A 12,343-nucleotide genomic window follows, 5' to 3' on the forward strand; every position below is an offset into this window, starting at 1 on the left:
AAAATAGTTATTATTATTCAATTTTGATTTTTGTCATTTGCATTTATAGATCTAGTTTAAATTCTTGTTCTTATTTCATTCTTAGTTAATTAATTAGATTTCAATTATTGTTTAATTTAGATTAGTAAAGTTAGAATTTTGATATGATGTGTAGTTATAATTCAATGGGAAATGATGGGTTGATGATTCGAGGCTAAAACCTCCATTAGAGGGGTTGATGAAGCTTTGATGAAAACTTAGTGGTATAGTGTAGAAGCATTGTAGAATCTATTCCACTCTAGAAGGTCGTGATTCGCCATGAGAATGGGTGGACGACCTCACATGCTAGTTAGTATTTGGTAGAAATGCCATGAACACTAGGGACTAGAACTCGAAATTCTTGCCGTAAGAACGTAAGAATCGAGATACAAGAACCTATGCTAGGTTATCAAGTTGGATTCGAGGTGGATTCAATTCCCCTCTAATCCTTTATCTAGATTCAAAAACAATCATATTTCCATAGCATTCGTAGTTTAAATTCAAATAATCAAATTCAGTAAGTATCATAGTATATCACCTTCGTAAAGCTCTCATTGACTTAAGACTGATTAATTAGATTAGAAAACAATTACATGCTAGAGTAGTAGGAGTGGAACGAATTTGTTACTCCACTCTATCTCGATAGAATTGAGAGTAGAAACTTTGATAAATATAGGCTGATAAGAAAGTTTTAGTTTACCTACGTTTTGAGTTCATTGTTCATTTCGTAGGTAGATCGACTATTCAATTTACCTTTTATCAAATGGCGCCGCTGCCATCTTAATTACCTTTAGCATTGTTTTCGTAGTATAATTAGTCATTTTTAAGTCCCATTTCACCCACCCACCCTTGTTTGATTCATACTGTGGTTATCCATTTCAGCGTTGAAAAAGTTCCGACAAATTTACAGAAGAGCGACCGGCGCTGTAAGGCGCATCTGGCCTATAGTCTGGAACACGAGCGCGACCCGCCCTATTTTACTGGACCACGAGCGGGGGGCCCTCATACCAAGCGCGACCCGCGCTAAGTCACTGGAACAAGGAGGCGATTGCGCTTATCGCGGCGCACTGCGCCCTAAGCCAAAAATCCCGGATTTCAACAAGTTTGTTTAAAACTTCGATTTTTAAGTTTTTCAGTGTTCTAACTTGTTATTTACACTGAACACGCGTAAACAAAACGCTATTCATAAACAAAGCAAGGACGCTATCAGGTATTCCTTTCTTCCATACCTCGCATCTCCAGTTAGAGGTTTCTACTAGTATATCAGAATTATTTGGAGTGTTGCATGTTTAGTTAAGTTCGACTTAGTCTTGCATGAGATTAAAGGTCCGGTCGAAGAAAAACAACTAACGTAATTACACGAAACGTCAACAAACAAGTCTATCTAGTTTCCCACCCACTACACCTCTAGCTACTATTTCACATACACCACCGATATTATGGATGAAGAAAGAGAGACCTCTCTCGACTTTTATAAAGCCTTGAAACGATAGCCCTAAATCTTGCATCGTTCTAGCGGACCGATGGGGATTTCCGCATCCCCCAAATATATTTAATTTGTTACCCGTTTTTCATGGTTTAGACCATGAAAAACCTTATCGGCTATCGCGTAGGATTGAACAAGTCCTTACAACATTCCACCATCCTACGGTTGGTGTAGAACAAATTAAATTGAGGGTATTCCCTTTCACCTTAGGCGATAAAGGCGTCTTGGTTAACTGCCCAAGCCTAATTACGTGGACTCATGGGCCAAACTTGTTCAAATTGTTTATGGAACATTTTTACCCACCCCTAAAGGCCGGATGAAATGTTTTCCAAGATTCACTTCTTTTCGACATAATCCTCATGAATCATTTTCGAGGCTTGGAATCGTTTCACCGATCTCCTTATAGAGTGTCCACACCATCACCTAGCAAAAAGACCGTTAGTTAGTGCCTTTTTCAAAGGACTTCTACACCACCATAAAGAAGTCCTAGACATAATGAATGGGGGTAGTTTCCTAAGTAAAGGAGCCTCGAGGCATATAAATTTTTGGAAGATCGGACTAAAGCGTAATAATAATTGGGGGTAGTGGCGATTACTCCCGCTCAGCTAGTTCTTCTTCAACAGATTAAGGCTACCAAGTATGTTTGAGGTTAAATCAGATCCCCGAGCTTAAAACTCTAATTGAATCCCTCACAAAAAGGTTGAGGCCATTTCTATACAACAAAAGCATATCCCGTCATGAATGTCAATTCAAATCCATGTAGTTTTACGTTGGAGTCCCGAGCATCCCGAACTCCCACCGCCCTATAGCTTATGAACATTCTTGTTCCATTAATAGTGAACCTAACGCCCTTGGAGACAAAATCCCAACTTCGGTTGGAGAAATAACCAACAAGTCACACCTACGAGTACAATAATCAATATGTTAGGCCAACGCCGCAGTTATAACCAAGCTCCACCACAACAAGGGCGGGGATCGGGGGTAATTATAATAATTATAACAACCAAGTGCAACCGACAAAGTCAAGCACAAGGTCAATGTAGTTATAATAATTATAATGCTAATAGAGGTATCGTTCCGGTAAATAATAACTATCACAATCCGCCCATAAATAATCAACGCGAGATAGTTCCAGTCACACCACCCGTGACTACTACACCCACACAACCGGATCGTCTTGACACCTTCATACAAGTGAGCCAACAACTTTTCCAAACCATGGCTCAATCTAACCAACACATTCTACAATCCGTTAATAATTTAAACCAACAGTTAGCCCAAGAGAAAGCCCAACCAAAAGGAGTGTTTCCAGGCCAAGCGATACCCAACCCTAGAACAGCAAACACAGCCTTTGAGGTAAACGGTAATACTAGTACGGAAAACTACATCCGTGGGTCATTAAATGCCATCACCACTCTCCGCTCGGAAGAGTGGTTGATAACAAAGTAACTATGCTTATAGTTACCTCATCATACTCCTACACCGGATATCGAACTAGATACGAAATAGAAACTCAAGAACCTACCACCGTAGAGGTACCGGTTAAACCACAACCTAAGAAACAAAAGCCAAGGTTACACATCAAGTTGAGCCATACGCTAAATATAGAAGCGAAACCACCATTCCCTCGAAAATTAGCCATGCTAACCGGGATACTAACTTTGAGGAGATTAGGAACGTTTTCAAAATCTAACGATAAACCTTCCTTTTCTCGAAGCTATAAAAAGCTACCTAACCACGCTAAGTTTCTTAAGGAGTTGTGCACTACTAGGCGTAAGACCAATATACCTAAAAATGCTTTCTAACTCTGAGCGGTTCCCAACTTTATCCTAAAATAATGGAATTGTTAAGTACAAGGACCCTAGTCGATCCCATTTGTCTGATGCACCTTAGGAGATTCTCACATGACGACCGCTATTTACTAGACACGGGGCTAGTGTTAACTTACTCCCATTTTATTTGTATAAACAAATAGGTCTAGAGGAGATGCAACCTACTAAAATGACATTACAATTAGGTGATCGGTCTATTAAGTATCCTAAGGGTGTGGTTGAAAACGCGTCTTTGGTTAAAGTCCAAAATTTTTACTACCCGGCCGACCGTTATCCTCGACCGCGAAGTCACTAACGACTCTTTACCTATCATTTTAGGGCGTCCCTTCTTGACTCTCGCCAACGCGGCTCATAAAAGCTGCCGCTTGATGGTTCGATGTTCCTTGTCCTTTGGCCATCTTTACGTTGAGGTAAATGTTTTCAAAGCGAGGACCGAGATATCGATTCATCTACAAATGGCGAGGTTAGCATGATCGAGAGCTTAGCTCAAGATTACTTCAAAAACATGTTTCGGAGAAACAGATTAACAAATTCCTTTCCCGAAATTCCGACTTTAACAATGACTCCACGGTAGTAGGCGAAATCGAAGAAGAATTCCTACAACTCTTTTTGCACCGCTTCTTTACCACTTCGAGTCCCCCTTGCCAACAACCATTCATCCCTTGATGCTTTATGACGGAAGATGAATTTTTCAATCTCTATCCCAAAGTGATCCTTTTGACCCACCTATTGAGGAATGTCTTGCATATATCAAGATTTACGATGATATGGACTTGAGAGCTCTAGGCGAGAATCATTCACCTTCCATCACCAATATTCCCCACCCTCCATCTTTTCAAAGGAACCTCGAGTTTTGCACTCGATCCTTTAGTTTCTCCCATGCTTCATGATTTTTTAAATCCACCTAGTAAACAAATACTTCCAAAGGATAAACCACTTGACACCTTCATTTTCAGACTTGAGGCCCCCACCTAACTACACCATGAATGAGTTTTGTGCTAAACCCACATCCTCATTTTTTCCATGCTTTCCCTCTAAAACTTATCCCAATCCACCATATCTTCCACAACCATTCACTTTTCCACACTTATTCACTAGGACACCCTCTCGTTCAAAGATGAAATATAAAGGTGCATGCTTTCGGTTATGTTATAGGTCTATCCGACTTAGCTTTCATTCCACTAGGTCGCGTCGTAGGAAATCTTGGTGCTTGATTGTGTTTGGATATGTTTTCTGTGATATTTGTTTATGGAACGATCCACAACTATTTAGGTTGTTGATATATGATAAACTGCATATTCATACATATGTTTAGATAAGTCTAGGGAATCGACTTTAAAAGACCCAAATTTTCGTACAATACCAACTTTAGGAGTATAGGCCAAACAAAATTTTCAAACTTAAAAATAGTTTTCCAATTTTGTTTGGGGGGCATGATTTTGGTATTCGTTTCAAATCATGTTGCCACCCTAAGCTGTCATGTTTACTCCAATAGAGTTTGTGTTAGTTAGTGCGTGCCGGTTTAATTGTGCTTCATATTATCATATCATCTTTACAATATTTTACATTATAGTGCGCCAATTTTTTGCCAAGTTTCTATGGTAAATTCTTTCCTTATCTCTTGACACTTTGAGGATAAAGCGTTCGATTGTTTGGGGGTGGGATAGAAACATTTGCAAAAATTAGACACTTTTAGGATGTAAATTATGCACTTTTATTTATAAAATGTTAAAAATTATAAAAATTAGTTAGTTACATAATTTAATTGTGCTATTGAATTGTTTCATGAACCCCCTTCTCCCAAATTGTTTGGGGGTGGTATAAAAACATGATGTAAATGTTAAGCACATATTAGGTTGTATATTACGTATTATTTGTCTTAAAAAAAATAAAAATAAAAAGTTTATGCTATACACTTAGGAATATTGGTATTGTTTCTTTCTCTATGCTTTATAATTGTAAAATGAATAGCTTTACCTACGAAATAAAGCGATGAACTCTAAACGTAAGTAAAACTAAACTTTTCCTATCGATCTATATTTATCAAAGATTCTACTCTCAAGTCTATGAGATATAGTGGAGTAGAGTGATTCGTTCCACTCCTAGTCCTTCCGCATGCTATGTTCTCACGTGTTGTACTCTCTACTTAAGGTCTAATGAGAGATTTACGAAAAAGGCAACTAGACTACGATGCAACTACCCACGAAATGCAACTAGTCGACGATGGGAATAACTAAGGGAATGCTACGTTGATTCGATGATAAGGAGTTAGAGGGGAATTGATTCCACCTTAACTCGACTTAATCCCATTAACTACAAATCGTCGTAATCCGAATTGAATCGCCGCGAAATAATTGGTTCTTCCTAATCCCTAATTACACATGGCATTTCTACCAATTAATAACTAGCATGTGAACGATTAAACCCATTCTCATGGTGAACTAAACGTTTCTAGAATGGAAAGGAAATTACGACAAATCTACGTTAATCGGAATCAAGCTTTCATCAAGGCTTCTCAACCCCCTCTAATGGAGGTTTAGCCGAGAATCATTACGCAATCATTTCCGATTAAATTTAAACTAAACATGATATAAATAATTGAAATTTACTTAATTAAACAATAATGAAATCTAATTTAATGACTCAAATGAAATAAGGACAGGAATTGAAATTAGATCTAGAAATGGAAATGACAAAATCGAAATTGATAAAAATACTACTTTATTGATCTAATCAAAATGAAGAACAAGATTCAAAGGTTTAATCTAATACAATAATTGAAATGGAACTAAACTTAATTAATCTACATGAAAAACTAGATCTAGAAGCTATTTTAATGGCTACTTTCTATTCTAAGCTACCTTTATTTTCTAACCTAAAAATCTACTATTCTTTTCTAAAAAATCTACCAATAACAAAGAGCTAAGCTTTTGTTTTTATACATTCAGATCCAAAAATCGTGCATGGGCTTGGAGCCATGTTTTGGGCCAGAGAATCAGGCCCAAAACCCAATTCTTTCAGTCCAAAAAGGCCTCTTCAGCTGCAGTTAGCTTCAACAGACTTTTCGTCCACTTTTGTTCCTCTGATTGGATCAAGGCTTAAACCATTGGAAAGTTCTTTCCGAGCCGGTCGTTTTGACATAAGGTAGGCCCCATTCGGAGGTCTGAGTCCAAAGATATGGCCTTCGAAGTTCTGGCGACTTTGTGTTTTGTTTTACGCCCAGCGTCGACTTTTCGACTTTTGGCCGGGCTTTTGGAAAACTTTGTCTTCTAGAAACTTGGCCTTTAATCACGGAACTCCTTAGTAACCAACCTCTGCTTCTTTATCTCGCTAAAGTGGCACATTTCTGCACATAATGGACTTTGAAGCCTAAAATGCATAAAAACACGTAATCAGTGTTAACTCTTAATTATTACTTACATAATTGGTCTAAAGGTATATCTGTTACAGGGTTAAAACTACAGTTTTGGGCTCTTATCAAACCTCTTAATAATCTAGAAGTCTCACGTAGCTTTTGCATTAGAATAGTTTTTAGAAACTTAGTTTAATATGTAGGTAATAATCTTTGCATCTATCTATAAATATATTACATGAGTATCTACGATTGTTTGGCAGTAAGTTTCTGAAATCTAGGCTAGAGTACTTATTCTACAAACCCTGTAAGAATATAGCCTAAAGCCTTATAAGAGTGAAACATTTGAGAAATGACACAAGGGAGAAGTAAAATCCGGATAAAGAAATCACACGTCCACTTGCTTGATCACTAAACCATATCCTAAGCGAGAATTTAGGCCCTCTTTGGATCGATATAGCTAGAAATTCAAACCTATGAATTATTTTCCGCTAGTCGCCCCTCTGAGCCTTTCTTTAGCCTTTCATAAACCACAAATCATTTACCCTACTACAAAAACAAAACAAAATTAAATAAAATTTAAAAAAAAAAAAAAAAAAAAATCAACCTACCCAATTTAGAATAAGTCTGATAATAGAATAAGGAAGAAAGAAGAAGAGAAAACCACGTGTAAACAAAAAGTTAGTTAATTGCTTGGAAAATAAAAAAAGAAGTTTCCATCCAAAGAAAAGAAAAATAGAAATAGAAATAAAATAAAAACTCCAAAAAATAGAATAAAAGGAGTCAAAGCCAAAGAAAAGGAAAAAAAAAATATGGCTAAGGATGGAAACAAAGTGTAGAAGCAAAAAAGTAAATAACAAGGTTTTCTCTAGTTACATAATATGAAGACTCTATTATCTCGGACTTGTCCCTTTTGAATATCCATTTCCTTCCTTCTTAAACCATCTCCTAATCCCATGACACCTAATAAAGACCTCTAGCTCGATTAGGAATAGGTTAGTGTGATAGTAAGTGGCGGATGTGTTTGATCGACTCTGGCTTCCTTGTGTGTCATTGAGATTGTAAGGTAAAGCGTGCCATCACTAAGCACTAGAGTAAATAAACTTGAGTGGAAAAATCGAGTGTTGTATCTTGACTATTATTGTGAGAACCTACTTAAGGACGCTATTCCGAAGTTTCGAGAAACGGACCTGCTATTGCATTTCATAGTATTACTCATTGTATATATGTTTATTAAGTAGATGATTGATTATTATGCATATATTAGCTTAGGTTTCAACTTGATTACTCTATATGCATTGCTAGTGAGAGGTATAGTTAATTTAGAGCATGAATAAAGGAAACAATAGTTTTATTTCTTAGTCGTTGTAGTATAGATGAAGTTTGTGAGTACCTTCAATTGGAAAACTCTCACGAGGCTTATAACTTCGTCCACTAGGGAATTCCTAGTGGTTTAAAGGCCTTGTTGCATATGGTCAATCAATCGACTCAAATAAACGAGTAGTTAGAACTCCATTTTTGTCACTTATTCTAATTTCTCATCTTTGCTTGAGGACAAGCAAAATGCTGTTTGGGGGTGGTTTGATAAGAGCCCAAAACTGTAGTTTTAACCCTGTAACAGTCATACTATTAGACCAATTATGTGAGTAATAATTAAGAGTTAACACTGATTACGTGTTTTTATGCATTTCAGACTTCAAAGTCCATTATGTGCAGAAATGTGCCACTTTAGCGAGATAAATGAGCAAAGGTCAGTTACTAAGGAGTTCCATGATTAAAGGCCTAGATTCAAGAAGATAAAGCCTTTCTAAAGCCCTGTCAAAAGCTGAAAAGTCGACGCGGGCAGAAACAGCACACAAGTCAGCAGAACTTCCGAAGGTCGTATCTTTGGACTCAGACCTCGGAATGGGGCCTACCTTATGTCAAAACGACCGGCTCGGAAAGAGCTTTCCAATGGTCTAAGCCTTGACCCAATCAGAGGAGCAGAAGTGGAAGAAAAGTCTATTGAAGCCAACTGCAACTGAAGAGGCCTTTTTGGACTGAAAGAATTGGGTTTTGGGCCTGATTCTCTGGCCCAAAACATGGCTCCAAGCCCATCCACGATTTTTGGATCTGAATGTATAAAAATCAAAGCTTCACTCTTTGTTAATGGTAGATAGTTAGACCTAGATTAGAATTAGATTAGTAGCCTCCATTAATTAATTCTAGATCTAGTTTTCCTTAGATTTAATTAGTTTAATTTAATTAGTTTCATATCTTGTTTTTATTTAATTCCTTGAATGATTGTTTGTCATTTAATTAGATAAATAAAATAGTTATTATTATTCAATTTCGATTTTTGTCATTTGCATTTATAGATCTAGTTTAAATTCTTGTTCTTATTTCATTCTTAGTTAATTAATTAGATTTCAATTATTGTTTAATTTAGATTAGTAAAGTTAGAATTTTGATATGATGTGTAGTTATAATTCAATGGGAAATGATGGGTTGATGATTCGAGGCTAAAACCTCCATTAGAGGGGTTAATGAAGCTTTGATAAAAACTTAGTGGTATAGTGTAGAAGCATTGTGGAATTTATTCCACTCTAGAAGGTCGTGATTCGCCATGAGAATGGGTGGACGACCTCACATGCTAGTTAGTATTTGGTAGAAATGCCATGAACACTAGGGATTAGAACTTGAAATTCTTGCCGTAAGAACGTAAGAATCGAGATACAAGAACCTATGCTAGGTTATCAAGTTGGATTCGAGGTGGATTCAATTCCCCTCCAATCATTTATCTAGATTCAAAAACAATCATATTTCCATAGCATTCGTAGTTTAAATTCAATAATCAATTTCATATTGCATCGTAGTATAATTCCCCTCGTAAAACTCTCATTGACTTAAAGACCGATTAATTAGATTAGAAAATAATTCCATGCTAGAGCACTAGGAGTGGAACGAACTTCCTACTCCACTATATCTCATAGGATTGAGAGTAGAGAAATCTTTGATAAAGCATATAAGCATCATAAGATAAGTTTTAGTTTACTTACGTTTTGAGTTCATTGTTCATTTCGTAGGTAGACTATTCAATTTACCTTTATCACCTTGTTATTTGAATTATCGCGTCTTGTTAGTATAAATTGAATCCGTAGTATAATCGTAAAATAGAAATTTCACATAACACATTACTCTCACTATTGTTCTTTGTGTTTGTTCAATTGAATTTGTTTAAGTCTTGAGAGTTAAGAGTGGAACGATTCCGTACTCTATATATTGCATGAATATACATGTGAGAGTAGGAAATAAAATATTGATACCGTAAGAATAAGGTTAGAGTAATCTAATCTAGTTTTTACGGGTTATCAGGGACCCAGGATACGCCCTAGCTCACCCTCAATTTTCGGCAAAAAAAAAAAATGTAGTTTTACTGTTTGCATAAACTAAAAAGCACAACAAACTAAATGACAAAAGTTCATAAAGTACTAAAGTACATAACCGACTCAATAGTGTCTTTTAGACAACTTGAATTAGAATTTAGACTATTACCATGACTCAACAGTATTCAACTTGAATTAGAGTTTAGACTATTACCGTGACTCAACAGTATTCAACTTGAACTAAAAACCGACAAAAGACAAAATAAAAGCACAGCACACACACCGAAACCAAAAAAAAAACCCCCAATACTCAAGTTTGACTCTTTGCCTCATCAAAAAGTTAAACAAAATTACAAAATCCACGCCCCCACTTACCCCACTTTTCCACAATTCCACATTTCTCTATGTTATTCTAATTAGCTATCCATAATTTGATTAATTTCTAAAGTTTGCTATGTAAGCCTAATATTATTAAATTCCTTGTCTTATTTTTTATCTTTTCATGTTAAGTTGATTCCTAAACCATGTTTTGTAGTTTTTTTGTATTCTTTTTGTGAATTCATTAAACCCACATATTTTTATTTTATTTTATTTTGTGAATATCATAATAATATTTGTGGTTTATTTTAATTAGTGCAATTTCAATTCAGTTGATTAATGGTTTATTTTAATTATTTAAACAGATATGTTAAAGTATTTGATCAAAGGAAAGTCGTTGCCCGATCAACCTACCCAACAACCTAATAACACAAATAATGTTGCCAGTGTTGAAGTAGGATCCTCCTCAAAGCGAAGTCACCAAGAAACTGAGGATGGTGGTGTTGAACAACCCACGTCAAAGCGGGTTCAACGTGAAAATCGTGAAGAACTTGACTTGTCTAGTCTTCAGGGAGACTCTGCACTGAGGAAAAAGATTTCATATTATCATCCTAATGATCAAGACTCAGTGAGAAGAACATATTTGCTTAGGGGCCTTGCCAGCCTAATCATGCTTTTCCTCCAAGAACAAGAGGCAAGAGAATCTGACGCTTTCAGAAAGAGTGGTATGAGGAGTTTAGTTGGTTGGAATATAGCATTCACGGGGATGCCGCGTTTTGTCTATATTGTTATCTCTTTAAACCTAATAAGAGGGCACAAGGAGGTGGAGATGTTTTTTCTCACAAGGGGTTTAGTAATTGGGAAAGAAAACCCAAATTAAAAGAGCACGTTGGAGGACCAAATAGTGCTCATAATATTGCTTACAGGGCAGCACAGGCCTTGTTAAATCAAGAGAAACATATTGAGATATTTCTTCACAGACAATCTGACCAAGTTCGAAGGGATTATCGAATACACCTAACTGCAATAGCTGATTGCATTAGGTTTCTTTTGAGACAAGGTTTAGCTTTCCGTGGTCATGATGAATCAGATGAGTTGATCAATAAAGGTAATTTTCTTGAACTTATACGATTTCTAAAAGATCATAACGAAATCATTAAGAAAGTTCTTGATAATGCTTCTAAAAATCAAAAATTGACCTCGCCTGATATCCAAAGAGATATTGTGAATTCAGCTGTTGTGGAAACTACAAATGCTATTCTACAAGATTATGGAAATTAATTGTTTGCTATTTTAGTTGATGAAGCACGTGATATATCAATTAATGAGCAAATGGCAGTTGTTTTGCGTTATGTCGACAAGAAAGGTTGCGTGATTGAGAGATTTTTTAGAGTTGTGCATGTTAAGGAAACTAGTGCAGTAACACTTAAAAAGACAATCAATGAGTTGTTCTCCAAGCATGGGTTGAGCATATCTAGACTGCGTGGACAAGGGTATGATGGGGCCAGCAATATGCAAGGTGATTTGAATGGACTAAAAGCACTTGTAATGAAGGAGAATGAGTCTGCATTTTATATTCATTGTTTTGCCCATCAGCTTCAGTTAGCCCTTGTAGCAGTTGCAAAGAACCATGAGTCAATCACTAACCTTTTTAGTATTCTCTCTAATATGGTAAATACTGTTGGAGCATCATGTAAGTGACGGGATATGTTGCGATGCAATGAAGGCTAAAGTTGTTGCAACGTTACAAAGCGGAGAAATTTCAAGTGGCAAAGGGTTGAATCAAGAGACTAGTCTTAAACGATCTGGTGACACTCGATGGGGCTCACACTATTATACACTTCTTGGCATGAGAACCACTTATGGTTCAGTAGTTTATGTGCTTGATAATATAGCGGAAAATGGTTCAAGCTCGGAACAAAGAGGTGAGGCTTACGGATTATTGGATTCAGTCTTTTGAATTTATCTTCAA

General features: G+C 36.4%; 1 protein-coding gene across 1 annotated transcript; it reads left to right on the top strand.

The window, feature by feature from the left end:
* The first annotated feature begins 11,703 nt into the window (after positions 1–11,703).
* On the top strand, positions 11,704–12,331 carry LOC147481422 (uncharacterized). Its single transcript, XM_086578931.1, has 2 exons — positions 11,704–12,042; positions 12,098–12,331. The coding sequence occupies exons 1-2, from the start codon at positions 11,704–11,706 to the stop codon at positions 12,329–12,331; spliced, it is 573 nt and encodes a 190-aa protein (XP_086435057.1).
* The last annotated feature ends 12 nt before the right edge of the window (positions 12,332–12,343 follow it).

The sequence above is a fragment of the Coptis chinensis genome, chromosome 8, assembly GCF_015680905.1.
Source record: "Coptis chinensis isolate HL-2020 chromosome 8, ASM1568090v1, whole genome shotgun sequence".
NCBI classification, from domain to species: domain Eukaryota; kingdom Viridiplantae; phylum Streptophyta; class Magnoliopsida; order Ranunculales; family Ranunculaceae; genus Coptis; species Coptis chinensis.